The sequence below is a fragment of the Chiloscyllium plagiosum genome, unplaced genomic scaffold (assembly GCF_037043375.1).
Source record: "Chiloscyllium plagiosum isolate Xiang-an unplaced genomic scaffold, Cpla_swu_hap1 HiC_scaffold_30, whole genome shotgun sequence".
NCBI lineage: Eukaryota > Metazoa > Chordata > Chondrichthyes > Orectolobiformes > Hemiscylliidae > Chiloscyllium > Chiloscyllium plagiosum.
In genome coordinates, this window is record NW_028270168.1 from 32,056,449 (window position 1) to 32,078,767 (window position 22,319).

General features: G+C 38.9%; 1 protein-coding gene across 1 annotated transcript; it reads right to left on the reverse strand.

Moving 5' to 3' along the window:
- Positions 1-419: 419 nt before the first annotated feature.
- On the reverse strand, positions 420-21,174 carry LOC122563697 (hairy/enhancer-of-split related with YRPW motif protein 1-like). Its single transcript, XM_043717788.2, has 5 exons — positions 20,358-21,174; positions 19,740-19,806; positions 19,574-19,657; positions 12,102-12,183; positions 420-3,790 (listed from the first exon to the last, which is right to left on the reverse strand). Exons 1-5 carry the CDS (start codon positions 20,435-20,437, stop codon positions 3,033-3,035), a joined length of 1,071 nt encoding a protein of 356 aa, XP_043573723.2. The 5' UTR covers positions 20,438-21,174; the 3' UTR covers positions 420-3,032.
- Between the last annotated feature and the right edge of the window lie 1,145 nt (positions 21,175-22,319).

Here is a 22,319-nt window from a genome sequence, read left to right on the forward strand (position 1 = left end):
ACAGAACCACAACAGTCAACGTAAATCTTTGCATATAAAATAAATTTATGCCCCACAGTCCCAAAGGGCTTTGCAACTATTTATTTTTAACTAAATTAATTCTTTTTAATTATCTTCTAACAAACATCAGTGAGACTTTATTGGGTCTAAATTTCCTGAATTAATATTGTTTTGGTGATGAGTCTAAATATTAGGGTTTCTCCTTAAATGTATCTTGGTACCTAAACAGGCTGTCCAAGACAAACTGTGCAGGCTAATTATCTGTGGATAAGGGTTTTGTGATGTAGTGTCCCTGCTTCTGAGTCAGAAGGTCCGGATTCATGCTTCACCTGCTCCGGAGATATGCAATAACATTTCTGAGCAGGTTAATTAGAAAATATCTATTATTTGTGGAAATACTAAATATAATGAGTCATAAATTCACTCTAAGTGTGTTTACTGAACACAAGTATTACTATGACTACAAATATTACAAATATCAGCCATTGATTTCTCTGAATGGTCTCTCTGTGTACCAAATACAATACCCATAGAAGTACCAATAACAGTTCTTTCTTGGTGCTGTACCAAATCTACAACCATTTTACTTCATACCTGATTAGAATGATAGTTAATGGATATTTCCTGAACAATGTCTAGCATCATCAGAACTGTAAAAGCTGAACTATTTTGACTCTGCGTAGATTTCTTATCAAGAAAGGAATATATTTCTATAGCCCAGTAGGTTATGAAATTTAAATTTTATGAAATATCAAGTCCCATCCTGAGCTGCTATTTTTCAGTTTGCATCCTTTTCTCCCCAGACAACAAAGTGGAATATTGCACAGTAGAAGTACCCTCCATTATTATTAAAGAACTAACCCTATCCTTTAACAGTATATTGACTCATTATAGAGTAATATGGGCAATAGTCAACCAGTGTACAATGCAGAATGTCTAAGTCCACAACTCAAAGAAAATAGCTACTGTTGGGGATAACAATTGGGAAATGCAAAATGAGGGAATATAAGGCAGAATTACATTTAGCATGTGCATGGATTTTCATTATTAGAGGATTGAAAAACAAATCAGTACCAGATTTGTACCAGAAATGAACATGAAGCTTTCGTCTTATAGGATGACATCAATGACATGATTTTCTTCATCATTATGATGAAAATGGCAGAAGTGCCCAAAATTGGAAGTCCCAGACCCAAAGGCAGTACTTCTTATTTTGATGGGGTGGGAATGGGGAAGGCTCAAGCTTGCACATGGAAGCACCTGGCTATTTAAGTTAGCAACTGCTTCCACTCAAATCAAATTTTGATAGCCTAAGAATGTGAAACCCAAGATTGCAGATTGGATCTGGTAAGGACAGATATGAACTTTGTGTATTTCTTTAGATAGCTAGGATATCCCTTTAAAAAGCATAGTAACCCTTTGGGCATTTTTCTGAAATACCTTTAGGATAGATGAGGTACCCTTTGGGACAGTGGCTTTTGGAATTGTTAAAAGTAGGCTTGCATGTATGATACAAGTTGCAGACTCACATTGTCAAACACACTGAAATTGTCAACAGATCTTCAGAAATAAAATGTCAAAAGCGTCAATGGGACCTGTGTAAAGGAATCTGTCAAAAATATCAAGAGACCCTGTCAATGGGAGTTATCAAGTTGTCAAGGTTTTTAAAACTCTTGTTGTATTAAAATAAATGCTTGCAATTTCATCTGTCTGTTGATAAATGACTGAGAATTTCCATTCCTAGATTCTTGCTGCTTGACTGATTTCACAACCATTCATTATGAAGGACAGGGTGCTTCAATTTTACAGTTTGATTTATATCTTTAAATTGGACAGACTCTTTGAAATGGGGCTATGAATTCCAATGTCTGCTCTTGTCTGGGATTGAGCAATCAAATGAAATGCTTGATATTATAAGACGTCATTTGAATATAAATTGAGTACTTTTTTATGGATGAGAGTTTTTTTCCCAATGTAGTGAAGTCTGTAACACACATGTAGAAATATATTTTATTGGACTTTATTTTACTTCAAATCTGCATGGATTCCTAGCTGGAGAGACTGTGAGAGTTTTCATGTATATATAAGAACAAAGGGTGATGTTTAGGGAGGAATGGGTTGGCATGTATTAGAACTAAGTTGGCAGAAGAGGTTATGAAGGAGGGTGGTTATAGGGGCATTATTTGGTATGGGAACTGGGAGTCAGGGGTGGGTACAGGTCATGAGGTGACATGTTTGGCATGGGTCAGGGAGGGAGGAGTTGTGTGGGCTATAAGGAAGCATGAGGGTTAGGACTGGAGGGAAGCTGTATGACTTATTTATTTTTAATAATTTTGGACATAATACCAGAGCCCCAAGGCAGACAGGCAGGAGGCTGGAACAACACAGCAAGCCAGGCAGCATCACGAGGTGGAGAAGTCGATGTTTCAGGTGTAAACCTTCTTCAGCACTGTGAGTGGGTGTTGGGGGAGCTGCAGATAAAGGGGGTGGTGGAAGCAGGGCCTGAGACGGTCCTTCTGCTCAGCCCACCTCCTCAGTCAGCATCTTCCTGAACATGAGTGAGAATCTGATATCTCGGCCAATAATTTTAAAACTCAGGTTTGCAAAACCAGGAATTCTACTGACTCTGTGGCCCAACTCACTGGCCCAAGGCCCAAGAATGAAGGAGGGCTGGAAGGTCACTAAAGATTGAACACAAATCCTGTTCTACTTTTTCTATCCAAGGTACTTGCAGTGACCAAGCCTGGTTTGAGAAACAAAAGCACTACAGTGAGGAAGGGTGGAGTAAACTATATGATCTACAATACTTAATTTATTAGGCTAAAAGCAATTGTTTCATATGCTGGATGCTGGAGGAAATTTCTGCACTGTAAGGTGCATTGATATGAACTTCAGTTATATTTTCTCTCATTTCCATATGATTACAAATTGCTGAAACCTATCAGGATATTTTCTGGCACAATATACTTTCTATATCACAATATATCATCATAAAAAAGTATAGTTAAAATCTTTTTCTGATTAGGCTAGATTCAGAAAGCCCCAATCGCAGTTGTCCATGACCTCTGGGATTTGCGAGCATTCAGGTTGCTTGTTTGACTAGAGGGATTATGTCGGAAATGTGATACAGATGGAAAGAGTCCTAAAGAGCCAGGAATCGCTGCAGTTGGATTTGTTGTATGAATGGTGCTGGTGCTGGAAGCTGGTGACAGCAAGGGTGAACTAATTTGTGGAGATACAGCAACACCAGTCAACATTTTGTTGGTTGAGCTTACATTGGATAGAACACCAGGAAATGTGCATGTCATGTTGGACAGCACTCTATGAATAGGTGACGCCAGGTTTGACAAGAAATTGAGGCTAGATGATGTCATGTTTGGGAGAAGATTGTGTGTGGGTGATATCACTGAGGAGGCTATTTTGTCAAGAGGAATTCCTCTCAGAGAAGATGTGGAGCATGCTAATGCAGAACCAGTAAGGAAAGCTGGGTTCTGCAGAGTATCCATGCATGGTAATTGTCCTCCTTCTGCTGTCTGTGGAAGTAAAGCAGTTAATTGATGGTGTGGCCAAGTCCAGGTTCGATGGATCAAAGAAGCCGGTGCCAATGGTGTAGGCTCTATTTCAGACACATAGTTGTTGAGATGAGATATCAGACGCTCTTTTAGTGGATCAGTATTGTCATGGCCTTGAAATCGTTCAAGTGAGCTGAGATACCTTATGACTTCAGCAAGACATTCTCTGAATCCCATACTTCTGTAATCCACAGCAAGCAAGTGAGGATCAAAATAGCCTATCAACAAAATAGTAATAGTTAGCATAATGAAATCAGCAAAGCTTATACATTGCCTCATGTTGTTACATTTTAATAAGTATTGTAGAGCGACCATCTATAGAATTCATTGCAATTGTTCTTCAATGGCTTTGGGCTTTTATAAAACCCATGACGCAATCCTTTAGAAATAAATCCTTCCTCTGAATGTTCATGTCTATCAATAGATGAAACATAAACCTAGGGAAGCAATATTGATAACAGGATAAATATTGACAAACACCAGTTAGGAGCCTCAAAATATAGTTTTATATAAAGGAGATCAGGTACATGTTTGAATTAAGGTGATTTGTTATGGCTAAGGTTTAAATACTGCAAAATAGTGGGTCATGTCTTTTGGTGGCCAGTTGGTGTTCATGTATGCTGGTGGCAAGTTTCCTGAAAAGAAAAGAATTTTCAGACATTTTGTCACCATAACTAGGTAACATCATCAGTGAGAGTCTCTGATGAAGCGCTGGTGGTATGTCCCGCCTCTCTGTTTATAGGTCTTGATTTCTTAAGATGGGTGATGTCATTTCCAGTTCTTTTTTCTAAGGGAAGGTAGATAGGGTGTAAATCGATCTGTTTATTGATGGAGTTCTGGTTTGAATGCCATGCCTCTAAGAATTCTCGTACGCGTCTTTGTTTCGCCTATCCTAGGATGTATATGTTGTCCCAGTCAAAGTGGTGTCCTTCTTTGAATTTTTAAAAGAATTTTTAAAAGAAAAATTCGGTCTGAACAAGTCAAAAATATTATATATAAAAGTAAATTTGCTGTAACTGAAAAAGAAATTAAAGAAGCTGAAGTGTAAGCTTTTAAAATAATTTATTGAACTGTTGAATGTATTGAGTCATTTTTAAATTAAGAACAAAGTCTGGATTTTACCTTTAGCAGTGAAGTGATGTTGCTCACTGCTGATACTGCAGGAAGCTGCATGGAAAAGATCTAGTGATTTTTGTAGTGCGGATTTTGCTATTACCTGGTTACTTTCATTTTAGTACCAAGCAGAGGGTAGCCAGTGATGTCTGAAACCAGACTAGGAAGGTAATCACATTGAAGTATTCTCATAGATAGCAAACCACAAAATGAAAAAAAACACATTATTCTTCAATTGTTACTCATTGTGCAGCAAGTGTAATAGTGATTGGCACGCATAAATGGGATTAAAATAGACGTTTAAATAGCATGAACAAATATTTTTAAAATTATTTAAATAGCTGTAGAATTTTAAATATTCATGGAGAAGTTTGACATTCCAGAAATGTAAAGTTAAAGTTAAAGTTAGTTTTTCAGTGCATATAAATTGTTCAACTATGATTATGATTTGGTACAATGTTAAAAATCCAGTTACATGGTCATCAACGAGCTGTATGTCAACTTGAAATGATGTAGTGAGCTAATAAGGTAAATACTCAATTAGATCTGGGAAATAAATATTGTTTAAACTAGCAATTTTTGTGAAAATTTGTAGCTCAGGTTGATGATAAGTCTGTAAGTTAGCTCGCTGAGCTTGAAGGTTTATTTTCAGATGTTTCATCACCATATTAGGTAACATCATCAGTGAGAGTCCCTGGTAGCCCACAAACCTATCAACACACTTAAACAGCAACTAATGAACCTAAAGGATCCATTAGATACCACCAGCAAAACTAACGTCATTTACAAGATACCATGCAAGAATAGTAAAAAACACTACATTGGACAAACTATCAGGAAACTTGCCACCAGCATACATGAACACCAACTGGCCACCAAAAGACAAGACCCACTATCATTAGTTTCCATATATACAGACAAAGAAGGATACCACTTTGACTGGGACAACATATACATCCTAGGATAGGCGAAACAAAGACGCGTACGAGAATTCTTAGAGGCATGGCATTCAAACCAGAACTCCATCAATAACAGATCAAGTTACACTCTATTTACCTTCCCTTAGAAAAAAGAACTGGAAATGACATCACCCACCTTAAGAAACCAAGACCTATAAACAGAGAGGCGGGACATACCACCAGCGCTTCATCAGAGACTCTCACTGATGATGTTACCTAGTTATGGTGACAAAATGTCTGAAAACAAACCTTCAAGCTCAGTGAGCTAACTTACAGACTTATTGCTTAAACTTTATAGGTTTTTATTTGAAGTATTAAAATCAATTACATCTGGGTTTAGATGTAACATTATAATTATCACAATACCGTATATCTTTTTCCCATTGTGACATACACTTAGCATAACCACTACAGTGCAGGAAGCTAAACTTCAAATTCACAGCCAAAGATCACCCCAAAGAAGCAGTCAGTCAAATCATGTTATTTTATTTTAATTACAATAACTGTACACAATGTGCCGGGTATAACATAAAGTTAAACCATTGGCCCCTTCCTAGAAGGTCATGATTTTAGCTTCTTGGTTTGCTTGTTGCTGAACTTATATTTCATTGGACAGTATTATAACTGTTCCTAGGCCAGAACAGTCAAAGCAGGATGTTGTTTTAAGCTATAATTTGCATTGAAAGAAGTGCATTAATTTTAGTCTTTGAAAGACATCCACCAACTGCATTTTTTTGATTTGAAGCATTTGCCATATTTATGGGGTCCCTAAATGCAACTGGGGTTCATTACAGCTAAATGCCAAATTGTATCCAATTTTGTGGTATGTCTCTACACCTGCTAGAAACTGGGTTCGAACCTGACCGATCTCATTCCATGTCAGACCAGGTTGGTCAACTAAACTGAATACAGTTTGAGTAATAAAAATATTCTCATGTCGAGACCATCCAGCCTCCTTCACATAAGATTCAGTCCTCCCAGAGACTAAATAGTGACATAATTGATTTATTATATTTCCTAGTGGGGTGAATGTTAAAAGTAAAGCACTTCTATGTTTTTGCAATCTTCCATGCATCTGTTTAACCCAATGTTTTATGTAGATGACTTGGCCTGCTACTATTATGAAAGCATTTACTGCCTACATTTTCCATAGCTTTGATAGCCTACTGAATAATGTATTACTGTACTCTGTACAAACACACCCTAGTCATAAAAGAGACGTGCATTGAATGGTGAATGTTTGAACAAAATATTTCAAGACAACACTGGTCTAGGTTTATTTTACATCAAGATTGACCATAGACTATAAATTAAACAACATTAAGATCACCAATAAAATAATCAACATCTACTAAACTTTTCTCTTCAGTTTCAAACAAGGTATGCTAAAATTATTCAGAATGTTCTCTTCTCCAAATCTTTAAAATGTGTTTTGCAAGTTGGAACATAAGGGCAGCAAGGAGTCTGTCTGTCTGTTAAGACTGCTCTGCCATTTATTAACCAGCGTATCTCCACCTTTTTAATCCCAAATCGCTTTCATATTCGCAATACGTCATTGAGGTTAATACTGGGAGAAGGAACATTTTTCAACCCTTCATACTCATCAACAGCAGCATCAAAGTTTCTAGGTCAGGCTAATTGGCTAATTGCTATGTAAATATTTCCCTTATCCCAACCACTGACTTTGATTTGGATTGCAACAGGACACTCCTTCCTTATTGCACAAATATGGTATGTTAACACTGATAGTAGATGACTATCTTTACAGTCTCTCCAAATCAGATCCGCCATTGAAGTTGGATTTGTATGACAACTGGAGCATTGGTGTAAAGCTTATTCAACACCCAACAGACTCCAGAGAAAGATGGAGTTAAGCATGAGCATCATGCCAGATTTTTGCCAGATTTAGGTGAAATTTCAAATGTGGATTTGCATTGCAAGTTTTGCATTACTGCAAAACAAAACCACATTGAATGAACACCATGGTAATCATATAAATAATAATCTTAATGTCACCGTATTGCTAAATGATAGACTGGTTTATACTGAATACACACAATCATCAGGAACTGGATTAATATCTTCCTCTTTGAATAAAAGAGTTTTTAAATCCTTTTTTGTTGTTAAATCACACAACCTTTCCTCATCATTTAACAATTGAAACTGTCATATTAACCTGGTAAATCTGTGGTGTGCCCTCTCCAAGGTCAATATATTTAGCTGTGGTTTGACATCCAAAGCTGACACAGTACCTGAGATGGATCCTTACTTATTCACTTTTGGATACGAATGCCCTCGACAAAAAGACAAGCATTCCATTTGATACTTGGTTACTTTTTGCAAACAATGTACAGATGTATACATGAAGACATATTTCCCTTTTCCACAACTCCTAAACTATTACTGTTAGGAAAATACATCAATTTTTCCTAATTTTCACTCTGAATCTATCTGCTTTTGTTTTGCCTGTTCATTCTATCTATGTTTCTTTGTAACTTCTTGTTCCCCTCTACTAACCTTGTGCTTCATAACAAATGTCACCTGCAAACTTAGATATACTGCATTGCCTTTCAAAACTTGAAAGAATTTATAAGGTTGAATGTAAAATGAGCACAAAGTTTGGATTCTAATTGTAAATATTACTCACTAGTCTAATTCTGGAGCTCTAAAATCATAGAAATATTGAATATTCATGCAAGACTAGGCCATTCAGCTCTTTGAATCTGCATTGCCATTCAATATGATCATGGGTTGATCATCCAACTCAGTACCCTGTTCCCTCTATCTCCCCATACACTTGATTCCTTTAGTTCAAAGAATTATACCTAACCCCTTCTTAAAAATATTCAATGTTTTGTCCTTAACTGTTTTCTACAACAGAGAATTTTACGGGCTCCCTACTTGCTAGCTGAAGAGATTTCTCCTAAAAAGGTCTATCTATAATCCTTAGACTGCGACTTCTGGCTCTGGAAATCCCTGTCATTGAGACTATCCTTCATGCATCTACTCTGTCTCATCCTGTTGGAATTTTATAGGCTTCTGTGAGACTACTCCCTCATTCTTCTGTCACTATGTGGCCAAGCACAGTAGAACGGAACTAGATTTTAAAAATACATTAACATTTGACTTTTCTTATCAGAGTTGGAGAGTGAAACTTTTCAACTAATTCTATTAATACGCAACATTTCACATTAATTGTGGATACATCGGGGTACCAAAATTCAACAACAGTTTTAACACATGGAAGTTATCTTCTGATACAACAAGAGTAAAGGTCAATATTAACTTATAGCATGCACCGAGGATAGGGTTTTGATTTTGAAAAGGACTGGATTTTAGTCACACATAAAAGAGTATTTAAAAATTTTTATTATAAACTGTATTTTTACGTAAAATATTATCAACATTATGTGTACATTTTCTGACAATCAATTGTTATTTTGAGTTTTTTGTTAGTTAATATTTTTAATTTTTACAATTAACAATTTTGGATGTTAAAGTAGTGTAACTGTCTTCAAAAGCATGGAAAATATTTTGAAAGCTTTAGAAATTCTATCAAATTGGAGCACGTTTTTGCTAAATAATTTCATTGCATTTTAATCCTTAGTTAGAGATTGTTCATTTATAGATTTTTTTCAAATTATTATTGAACCTTGACATACATTTGTAACATAAGATAGCAAAACTGAAATGTGATTATGCCTTGGCAACAATATCTTCGTAACACGCATACAAATTATCGACAGCTAAGTTTACTTGGCAATATGTGTGACCAGGTTATGAGGAGGTGGGGAGTTCCTGAGGAGGTTAGGCTTTGAGGATTACGTTGAGATCACGAAGAAGACGTCAACTCGAACACTGGTCAGTGATGCCTGCAATATGCGATTTCTCCAGTTGTGGTGCTATAAACCTAACCTCACCTCTGGCCGATTCTTAGTTTTCTCCAAAAACCTCAGCATTTCTGCAAACAGTTCCAACTTGCATGCACTTTCTCTAATCTGCATTTTAAGTGTGTATTATTCAATTCCAAAAGGTTGTTAGCCTTCTGGTCTGTACCTCTGTAGCTGCAGCTATTGAGACATATATGAATGGCAATTAGTACTCTCCTTCTCTCCAAATCTGCTGCACACACCTGTTACAAAGTGATGTTCCCACTGTTCGGTAGCACCATGAACTTTCCTTTATTGTCCTTGCATTAAAGTTTGCATGAGCCCTGGAATCTTGTTCTGTTCAGAATAAGTTGATGGATGGTACTCTTTGAAAAGCTTACTTTGGTCTCTAAAATGATATTCATGACAATTTTTTTCTAACCTTTCTGGGAATTCACCTGTTTGTTTATCATCATCTTAATTTAGAAAATGAACTACAAGTGACATTTGCACTGCTAGGTTCCCAGCGATGGACATTACACTTCGATTTTACCTCCTTCAATCATTTATTACTCCAGGTCTGTACCCAAATGAGTGGATCAAAGACATATTCTGGATGTGATTGCAGGTGATTGATTATCTTGTACCTCACTTATGTTCCCAAGCTGAAAGAGACTAGGTCAGCCTAACCTGTCGTGGTGCCCAGGAAATTCTCAGATCTGCTTATCCTTCACTTGGATTATTTGCCAGAAGCTCGGTGGAAATTTGGTTCAAATGTGCAATGGAGTTTCTGACAGGGGAGCAAGAGAAGGAAACATCTTTGGCTGGTAACAGACATTTATGTGAACTGCTTCAAGGAATTGGGAGATTTAACATTCATCAAGGTGAATAGTATAATTACTATTAATCACTGAATTCCGAATCACAATTGCAGTTTGTAGAAGAGTGGCATGAGAAAAGGGCGGTGTGTTTTACTGTGCTAAAGGCTGCAGATTTGTCAAGAAAGACAAGGGGGGGGGGGGGGGGTGGTGTCATTTGAAATTCTCTGTGTTAGAAATATAGAATAGCATTTATGATGTTAAAGGGTTTGGTACTCTGATCAGGGATGGAAATCTGCATGAAGGGAATTGAACTTGGAATTTAGGGAAAGATGGGTGTCAATTTGAAAGCCAACAGCATGTCCAAGGCTTGAGCAGTGGTTCTGTTAGTGAGTCATAGAGTCATAGAGATATACCCTTCGGTTCAACTTGTCCATGCCGACCAGATGGCTTAACCTAATCTAGTCCCCTTTGGCAGCACTTGGCCCATATCACTCTATGTATTTTAAATGTTGTAATTGTACCGGCCTCCACCACTTTCTCTGGCAGCTCATTCCATACATACACCACCCTCTGCACGAAAAAATTGCCCCTTAGGTCCATTATAAATCTTTCCCCTCTCACCCTAAGCCTATGCCCTCTAGTTCTGGACTCGCCCAATCCAAAGAAACTACCTTGCCTCTTAGGAGACTATCAAAGTTTACTGAACACTGAAGATCTATTTGTTGTTTACTTGGTTTATGGGCGATATGCCCAAAATATGTCTGCCACTGTAAAGAGAGTTTCCCCAATTGGTTAATTTGATTAATTGTGAATGATTTATTTTGCAACAGCTTGTACTATGTAAATTGTTTGCTGTGTTTGCCTCAGTAACAGCAATGACTATACTTCAAAGATTCATAGATTATGAAATGTGTGGAAATCTCCTATGGTCAAGAATAGAGGTCTTGTGGTGCAGTGGGTTGTATTGCAGCTTCTGAGCCAGAAACTCCATGTTCCTGTCTCACTCAAAGCCTTGACAGCTGTGGAAGGTGCCAAAGTAGTCATAGAAACTGACATAAGCACTTGTTTTATCTGCTTATGTGCCACCAGGCACAGAAAAGAAAGATGAAGAAGATATTGTCATGAAATGTATTATATAAATGGAAGTTCCTTGTTTATTTCATATGAAGATGAAGGACATAGTTGAAGTGGTTGTACTTATTTAGTTTTTGATAAACCATTATGCAGAGAAAGACTGAGAAAGGAGTCTGTGCAATTTAATTCTTACATTCAAAGCTCTTTATCAAGGATATATAGTTCATGCTCTTTAAAGCACTGAGTTACACAAAGCAATTAAGTGAAGTCTGTTTTTTTTCAGCTAATCTTGTTTATTAGTTGACTTTATTGGTAGTGTTCAGTCCAGATTTTATACTCTGTAAGTATGTTATTTACCAGGCCTGGGGCCTCCTTGTTCAAATTGATAGCACATAGCAATTAAAAGGCAATAGGAGAACAAAGTGATGAAATAAATATTTCAATCGTGTCCATTTCTTCATTAACGTTCGTAAGGACAGGTATTACATCCTGTTTTAACATCTCCAAAATCAGATTTACAAGGCTTGAATGGTTTCAATAACTTTCCTCAAAACTCTCATGTTAACTTTGACGTATAAAATACTTCCTACGTAATGGCATAAACTGATTCAAACGTCTTCATAGTGCTGTTATATTAAAGGAATGGCGGTTTAAAGTGAACAGAATACAGAGCACTAATGATCTCATTCTTACCTTTACCCCCTGTTGCATGCAGCAACTTTAGATGGTCCACAGTCATTTGTAGGATCTCAGCTTTCTCGAGCTTGGATGACCCCTAAATAACAGAACAAATAAATAAACTTCGGTTAAAATGAATAATAACCATAGCATGCACAAAGTAATTAATGAGAAACAGATTTGACTACACTGAATTACTGAATGAATGAGTCAATGTTATAATGCGTGAGCAAGTGAATGAATCACTGAATTAATTATTATATGAGGAAGTATAGAGGAACAAGGCCATGGAAACAAGGATGAAAATTTTAATGTCAAGACATTGTTTAACAGGGAGACAGTGTAAATCAGAGAACAGAAGGTGAATAGTCCAAAGTTAGACACAGGCAGTCGAATATTGGATGACCTCAAATTCACAGAGGGTGGGAAGTTGGAGGTCAACCAGGATTATGTTGAAATTTTCCAAGTCTGAGGTATAATAGTGCATGGCTTCGGAAGAAGACGACCTGAGACAGGCTTAGATTTAGCCAATATTGTGGAGGTGGAAGTGGGTGGTCTTAGTCAAGGTGCAAATATGTGGTTGAATGTTTAGCACATTGCAAGTATAACATTGAGGTTGCAAGCAATTTGGTCCAGTCTCAGACAGTTACAAAGATGACGGATAGAGTCAGTGAATAGGCAATGGAGTTTGTGGCAGAGGCTGAAGGCAGCAGCTTCAGGTTTTGTAACATTAAACTGGAGGAAATTCCTTCTTATTCAGAACCAGATATCTGACAATTTAAAGCCCAAACAAATTGAAAAGTAGTAGTTGAGGTACATGTCAAAACTATGGGCAGAATCTTATCAGGACCTGAACAATATGCGCTATGAGAAGAATTGTGTAAGAATTGTGTAAGAAGGTGGGGAGCAGCCTGCTATATCTTTTATAAAATTGCCAAGTGTGAGGCAAGATTCTGTCTGGTTAGTGTGTAGTTCTATATTCAGGGAATATTTGCTTGAATCAACAACACATTTCACCTCATTAATGTACTGCTCCCAATTTTACAAAATCTGCCAAATGAACCAGGTGCTGAGAATTCTCAACATGGAATGCAGAGTCACTTCAGCTCACCACCAACTGTGAAGAGCCTCCATGTTGTCCTGCGTGAAAAACATCTCAGGATATGATCCATGGGAAACAGTGCATACAGCCTTCACACACAGACATTGGCATCTGATAGTTGCCAACTGCTCACAACACCTCTTTGATTCACCTGCATTGCAGGGCATACCAACAAGTAACAGTGAAAGATGGATGCAAGGATACCTTGTGAGCAGGGAACAGACACACAACACACAGGTTGGAGCAGGCTGTATCTCAGGGCTGTTCATTTGCTCTATTCGTGCTTGCTCACTTAGTGCCTACCTGTGTGCCCACAGCATGCTTGCCACTCTGTGCAATGCCTGTTGGCATATTAGAGCATCAGCCAGAACTTAAAGGTTGTCAGCACTACCATATTGATATGCTCTTTAAAGCACAGATCATCTTGCTGGATGGCACACAAAGGCAATGCTCACTTTAGCTGGCTGTAAGTAAAAGCTCATCTTTGGAATTGTAATATTCTCCTACTGGACAATGACAAGCAGTGGATCTCTAATGGCTATTGGGAACAGAGTAGCAGTGACTTAGTGAGGGTGCTTAGTTGGGCTGTAGCTAAGGACAGGTAAACTGTATGATCTGTTGGTTAAACAACAAACAGGATGAGAGCATAGCAGTGTAGGGGGACAGAGTATCAGCAATACTGGCTACGAGTGAAGGATAATGTGGTTTTGTGACCTCTGGGCCATTACATTGCTGTTGAGGCGCAACACTTGTCCAAGTACACAACTGCCTTTTAAAGATGGTGTGGATGCCAGAGATTGATGGATGTCTGCTGTATGGTGAGTTGTTTCAGGAATCTTTGGGGGTAAGATGAGGTTAGAGCCAGGGTAGAGATGTCATAGGGACAGGGTAGGTCATTAATGGTAAGATATGGTGAAATATCCCACTAGGTTTTGTGGTGAGAAACCCACCAAAAATCTTGATGCAACTGACAGCCAGGGAAATGATAAGACTCCACCCTATGTTTTTGAGTTTTCAAATTGTTCTTGTCACAGCATTGATTGGACACCAATATTTTAGCAGGTTCTTTAGGAGGAACAAATTAATGTTCACTGTCAATTTTAAAAATAATGGTAAAGGTTGAAGAGAGATTTGGAGAAATCTCTTGGAGAAAATAAGATACAAGAAACAAAGACCACTGCAAACTATGGAGCCAAAGGCTGAGCTTGCCATAAGAAATTTTGGCATCATGCTTGAAATCAATAACTTATAGATTACACAAGGCCTGAAAGACTGAGTGAAAGCATTTGAAAGGTAATTGATTCTGGTTCCTGATTCTGTAGGCAGTATGATGTTTACTTAGAAGGAACAAAATTGTAAAATGTTTTGTTTGGTTTTCAGAAACAGGACCTGAATGACTGAATTAAAAAAAAGTGTTCAGTATCACTTTCACTGCCGTTACACTGTGTTCTTACTTTGCTCTTATAGGGTTCTAGTACACTCCACACACAGGTCTGGTCAACTAAACACTAGAAGATCAAAAAACGAGTTATAGTTGTCAGTCTTAATTATGTAGTTATATTACAAGTTCTTTCTGACAGTTTCCAATGGATCTATCTGCTCAAACAGTCAGGGCAGGCAGGAACAAAGCAGAAAACAAGGTAAATTAAACTGCATTTATTTCAAGAGACCTATAGGGAAGGCAGATGAACTCAGGGCGTGGTTAGGAACATGGGACTCATAAAAATTATAGAGACATGGCTCAGGGATGGATAGGACTGTTCCAGGATACAAATGCTTTAGGAAGGACAGAAATGTGGGTAAGAGAGGAGGGGGAGTGGCATTTTTGATAAGGAATAGCATTACTGCTGTACTTAGGGAGGCTTTCCTGGGACTACATCCAGGGAAGTTATTTGGGTGGAACTGAGAAATAAGAAAGGGATAATTACCTTATTTGGATTGTACTATAGACTCCCAATAGTCAGTAGGAAATTGAGAATCAAATTTGTAAGGACATCTCAGTTATCTTTAAGAATAATAGGATTGTAATGGTAGGGAATCTTAGCTTTCCAAACATAGGCTGGGACTGCCATAGTGTTAAGGGTTTAGATGGATAGGAATTTGTTAAGTGTGTGCAGGAAAATTTTCTGATTCAGTTTGTGGATGTATCGACTAGAGAAGGTGCAAAACTTGATCTACTCTTGGGAAAGTTAAAAATAACACGAAACCAGGTTATAGTCCAACAGGCTTATTTGGAAGTACAAGATTTCGGAGCGCTGCTCTTTCATCAGGTAGCTAGTGGAGTAGGATAATATAACATAGAATTTATAGCAAAAGATCATAGTGTCATACACTGATGCAATATATTGCATCAGCAAAAGATCATAGTGTCAAACACTATAAATTCTGTGTCCTATGATCCTGCCCCACTAGCTACCTGATGAAGGAGCAGCACTCTGAAAGCTTGTACTTCCAAATAAATTTGGTGTCGTGTGATTTTTAACTTTGTCCACCACTAGTACCTCCACATCATGGCTACTCTTGGGAAATAAGGCAGGGGAAGTGACTGAGGCGTAAGTGGGGGAAGACATTGTGGCCAGCAACCATAATTCCATTAGTTTTAAATAGTGATGCAAAAAGATAGACTGGATCTAAAAGTTAAAGTTTTAAATTGGAGGAAGGCTAATTTTGATGGTATTTGGCAAGAACTTTCAAAAATTGTTTGGGTGCGGATATTCGCAGGTAAAGAGACAGCTTGAAAATGGGAAGCCTTCAAAAATGAGAAAACAAGAGTCCAGTGACAGTATATTCACATTAGGGTGAAAGGCAAGGCTGGTAGGTGTAGGGAATGCTGATTGACTAGAGAAATTGAGGTTTTGATTAAGAAAAAAAAGGAAGCATATGTTAGGTATAGACAAGAGAGATCGAGTGAATCCTTAGAAGAGTATAGGGCAGTAGGAATATAATTAAGAGGAAAATCAGGAGGGCAAAAAGGGGACGTGAGATAGCTTTGGCAAATAGGGTTAAGGAAAATCCAAAGAGAGTTTATAAATACATTAAGGATAGAAGGGTAACTAGGGAGACAACAGTACCAAGGCAAAAGTGAGGACTGCACTTGCTGGAAACGAAAGTTTAGATCAGAGTGGTGCTGGAAAAGCACAGCAGGTCAGGGAGCATCCGAGGAGCAGGAAAATCGATGTTTCGGGCAAAAGCCCTTCATCAGGAATAGAGGCAGGAAGCCTCCAGGGGGCCCAGCAGGAGATGGGAAAGTTTCTAACTGAGTATTTTGCATCAGTATTTATTGTGGAGAAGGGCATGGAAGATGCAGAATATGGGGAACTAGATGGTGACATCTTGAAAAATGTCCATATGTCAGAAATGGTAGTGCTGGATGTCTTAAAATGCAGAAAGGCGGATAAATCATCAGGACCTGATCAAGTGTACCCTAAAACTCTGTGGGAAGCTAGAAAGTAATTACTGGGCCCCTTGCTGAGATATTTGTATCATCGATAGTCACAGGTGAGGTTTTGGAAGACTGGAAGTTGGCTAATATAGTGCCACTATTTAAGAAAGTGGTAAGGAAAAGTCAGGGAACTATAGACCGGTGAGCGTGACATTGGTGGTGGGCAAGTTGTTGGAGGGAATCCTGAGGGACAGGATGTACATGTATTTGGAAAGGCAAGGACTGATTAGGGATAGTCACATGGCTTTGTGCGTGGAAATCATGCCTCACTAACTTAATTGAGTTTTTGAAGAAGTAACAAAGAGGATTAGAGGGCAGAGTGGTGTACGTGGACTTCAAGCAAGGTATTTGACAAGCTTCCTCATGGTAGACTGATTAGCAAGGTTAGATCATATAGAATACAGGGAGAACTAGCCATTTGGATACAGAACTGGCTCGAAGGTAGAAGAGAGAGGGTGATGGTGGAGGGTTGCTTTTCAGACTGAAGACCTGTGAGCAGTCGTGTGCCACAAGGATCGATGTTGGTCCACTGTTTTTTGTCATTCATATAAATGATTTGGATATGAACTTAGGAGGTACGGTTAATAAATTTGCAGATGACACCAAAGTTGGAGGTGTAATGGACAATGAAGAAGGTTACCTCAGAATACAAAGTTAAAAATCACACAACACCAGGTTATAGTCCAACAGGTTTAATTGGAAGCACACTAGCTTTCAGAGCGACGCTCCTTCATTAGGTGATCCCCTGATGAAGGAGCGTCGCTCCGAAAGCTAGTGTGCTTCCAATTAAACTTGTTGGACTATAACCTGGTGTTGTGTGATTTTTAACTTTGTAGACCCCAGTCCAACACCGGCATCTCCAAATCATGACCTCAGAATACAACAGCCTCTTGATTAGATGGGCCAATAGGCTGAGAAGTAGCAGATGGAGTTTAATTTAGATTAATGTGAGGTGCTGCATTTTGGAAAGGCAATCAGGGTAGCACTTATACACTTAATGGTAAGGTCCTGGGAGTTAGGGAGGATGTGAAGAGACCTTGGAGTGCAGGTTCATTGTTCCTTGAAAGTGGAGTCGCAGATAAAAGGGATAGTGAAGAAAGTGTTTGGTATACTTTCCCTTATTGGTCAGAGCACTGAGTATAGGAGTTGGCAGGTCATGTTGTGGCTGTACAGGACATTGGTTTGGCCACTTTTGGAATATTGTGTGCAATTCTGGTCTCCCTCCTATTGGAAGGTTGTTGTGAAACTTGAAAGGGTTCAGAAAAGATTCATAAGGATGTTGCCAGCGTTGGAAGGTTTGAGCTAGAGCGAGAGGCTGAATAGGATGTGGCTGTTTTCCTTGGAGCATCAGAAGCTGAGGGGTGAACTTAGAGAGGTTTATAAAATCATGAGGGTCATGGCTAGGGTAAATTGATAACTCCCTGGGTTGGGGGAGTGCAGAACTAGAGAGCAAAGGTTTAGGGTGAGAGGGGGAAGATATCAAAGGGACCTAAGAGGCAACTTTTTCATGCAAAGGGTGGTGCGTGTATGGAATGAGCTGTCAGAGGAAGTGGTGGAAGCTGTACAATGACAACATTTAAATGACATCTGGATAGGTACATGAATAGGAAGGGTTTAGAAGGATATGGGTCAAGTCCTGGCAAATGGGACAAGATCAATTTAGGATATCTGGTTGGCATGGACGAGTTGGACCAAAGGGTCTGTTTCCATGCTGTACATCTCTATGACTCTATAACTACTTTTAGAGTATTCTGAAATAGCGGTCCCAAGCAATACTGTCATTTTGTAGCCAGGAGAAAACACAGTGCTACACAGTTAATTCTAGAAAATGTCCAGGATGCTAAATTATAAAACATTATTATCTGTAAAAGTCAAGTTGACATGGAGTCATACAGTGAGAAATGGCCCCTTCAGCTGATCGAGTTTGCACCAACATGTGAGAAACCTTCAACCTAATTCCATTTACTGATATTGCCCATGGCCCTGAATGTTATGACGTGCCAAGTCTCATCCAGGTACTTTTTAAAGAATATGAAGAAACCCACCCCATAGGCAGGGTTGAAAGGTTTTTCTTCACATACTCCCTAAATCACCTGCCCCTCACCTTGAACCCATGTCTTCTCATGACTGACCCTTCAAGTAGGAGAATAACTTCGCCTAATCCACTCTGGATAATCTTGCACCACCTCCACCCCCCAACCCCCACCCCCAAGTCTGCTTTTCTCCAACAAAAATAACCCAAGATGATCCAACTTTTCCTCACAACTTCAATTTTCCATCCAAGGCAGCATCCTGGTGAATCTTATTTGCACCCCGTCATGTAATCATATTCTTCCTGTAATTTGGCCTGGCTGCTCTTTAGCAACATAGATTGTGTAGAAATTTTTAACTTCAAAAGTTTGGAAAGTTCACTTTAGATTGGTTCAGTTATATTGTTGCATATTTGAAATGCGAGACTCTCTCTTCAATACGATCTCACACAGAAACTGAAAGCTGAACTGAAGTCATTGTGAAACAGCAAAGTATTTATCCCAATAATACAATATACTGTCTACTAGATATTGTGTTGAACAGTTTTTATTTTCAACTGCACACTGTCTTTCCTGGTGGGGTGATTGAAGGGAGAGGGTGGAACGAATGTACAGTCAGTTGGTAGAGATATTGTTGAATATTACTCAATTAGTTTATGATATCTGTTACTGGCTTTTGCTGACAGGTTCTTGTGATGTGAGACAAGGGAATTGCACTATGACATTCAGATTTACCATCTTATATGTGGTGTGAAGCAATAATAATTATCCAGGCTCTTTGAAGAAATCATTTTAAAAAGTAGTTTTATGCATATATCAGCTTCAGAGTTTTACTGCACTCATACAATTTTGTGTAGAGATAAACAATTTAATCTGAGACTGAAATTCAGATCAATTTGAGTTCATTAAGTACCTGTTTTTCAAAAGCTGTTGGAACCAAACGACGTAGTTCAGACAAACTGTTATTAATTCTGTCCCGTCTTCTTTTTTCAATAATCTATAAGAAGAATGTTTAAATACCCTTTAAATAAAATCTGGTCGGTCATTTGCCTGTCAGAAATGAACATTTGACCACTTACCCCGCGTCTCCTCTTCCGTGCCAGAATGTGAGAAGTTGTTGTGGGTGAAGTTGATTGAGTTACAGGACTGTAAACAGAAACAGTATTTAATGTTTGTCCCTGTAGATAGCTATCTGTCACATTACTAATGGAAATTTCAATGAGTTGTTTTTCAATGGCAGATACACAGATGTCAAAAAGGCTTTCTTACGGCATAGCTAGTAGGTTTGAAAAGTACATTTACATCTACTTTATATAAAAAAAAGTGTTGCTCGGTTTGTGCTGCAACAAGGCAGAATTTTGCGTGGGATCTAATTTAGCAGAACAAAAATGATGTGCAGCGGTTCCAACTGATCTTCCTCCGTTCACCAAAATCACTTCGTGGAGGCTGCTGTTCCTTGTGATCCTGACGCTCTAACAAAGTTGGTGGGTGTCTGCTGATTCAACCCCTCCGAAAGGCTAATTCTATTCACATCCCCTTAGAAAAAAACAAACCGCTGTTAAAACCGCAGATTTGTAAGGTACTGTATCAGTAAACACTAAGCAGGGGGAGAGAGAGAGCGAGCGATTGAAGTGAACTTGCAGACATTCAAAGCACCTGATTTAGTGGCTGCAGAAACAGAAATTGAAGTTACTCACCAGTAATGTTCCTCTTTGCCAACGTCGATCATCTCGTCCAGCTCACTGTCGGAGGAGCTTTCATCATATAGCCGCTTCATTCTCTTAGTTAAACAAATATATATAATATTCTAAACACTGAGGGAGCAATGTGAAAATCCCCCACCCCCACAGTTGTCAAGGCTGTTTCTGAATGTCGAAGGGACAAATGAATAATCTCCCGCAGATACTATCTGTATTTCTGGCGGCACTTCACTGTACACTGAAGTTTCGCTGAACGTTGATGGTGGTTGTTCTGTTTTCTCTGAATGGCGACCGCGGATCGGTAACAGTTCTTGTTTTATTTTCCCCCCCCTTTTAACCTTGGCGATGTGTCCTGGGCTCAATCTGCCAATGGGTTGTCCCTGGTTTAACGTTTCTGTCCACTCCGTGCGTCCGACTGTGTGTTTCTGCTGTTCCCAGTTTGAGAAAAGATGACTTGAGTTTGTTTGCAGATTGCTGTTTTTCTTTCTCGGGGAGGCTCTTCCTGTGGCTGAATCTCTCTCATGTGGTCTCTTTGATGCTTTCTTCCCCCTCTCTTTCTGACCGAGTCGCCCTGGCTCGCTCCCAGACTCTCAGCGCCTTGTCTGCTTGGCACCGATCCCTGCTCTGACCCTGTCTTTAGATGTGGCCTCATTCCCTTTCTATTGCCTTGCCGGTAATAGGTTCGCTCCTTTCGCCATTTCTTTTGCTCTACCTCCACCGTGTCACCTTTCTCCTTTAGGGAGGGACTTAATTCCCGATGAATTTCCCAATGAAACTTTGGCTGGGAGCAAGCGCCCTTTCACCTGGTCCCTGGCTGGCAGCTTGTGCAATCTCCAGGACAGCTGAAACCTGAGAAAGAGCCGCCAGCTGCGATACAAAGAGGGAACCGGAGATCCGTGACATCCATCAACATAAACATCGTCACCTGTCTGAGCAAATCCGTGCCCAGGGCACATCCCCAATGTTTCAAACACACACCAACCCTGCCACGGTGACCTGCCATCAGACAGACCGATTTCAAAAAGGTTTACAAGACTGTACCTTTATAATATTTACATTGATCAGTTTGTTCTCTTTTTAAAAATATTTTATTTACGCTGCTAATGTTATTGCAGGGGTACAACCTCAAGTCTGTACTCTTGTGTGTCCTTTTGGCCCCCAGCTGTCCGACATGTTTATTGTTGAATAACACATTAACAAAAACAAGTGACCGGTAAACAACCAGACAAATAAAGGTCAAAACAAAACGTCAAAGTCACACTGCACTATAGAATACTCGGAGAATGTTGCAGTCCAGAAGGAGGACATTCAGCCCATTGATCTTATCCTTGGTCTCTGAAAGAAAATACTGTCAATTAGTGTCACTGCCCCATTCTTTCATTTCAAAATCGCTGCAGCTTTCCTCCTGTATCTGTGTATCATCATTAATCAACACCTTGCGGGCATGTGGGACTTAAACTTTCACCTAATGAGAAACTCAGGTCAGATCCTTTGCCAGATCAAACCAAATAGACAGTAATGCTGAAATCTGATGCGGTAGAAGACAGATACTGTAAGAATTGCAACCTGAAGAGAGAGATAGAGAACGTATAAAAACTCACAGTGTTGGGGAAGAGGTTAGGGACGAGGACAGCAAATCATAGGATTTGTATTAAAGAGAAAAAAAGAAATGTATTTATTCAATTCATGTTTCAGCTTTGGGATATCCTAAAATACTTGACAGTCAATTAAGTATTTCAGTGTAATTACTTTTGTAAAACAGGTTGTCAATTTGTACAGAGCAAGCTCCCACAAACAGTAATGAAATAAACAATAAGATCATCTTTTTCAGATTTGAACTCAGCTTCAAATAGTACCATGGAATCTTTAATGTTGTCATGAGAATGCTGGTGGGCCTTAGTTCCAGGTCCTGTCTAGAAGGCAGTATCTCTGAAAGTGCAACATTCCACCAGTACTGAC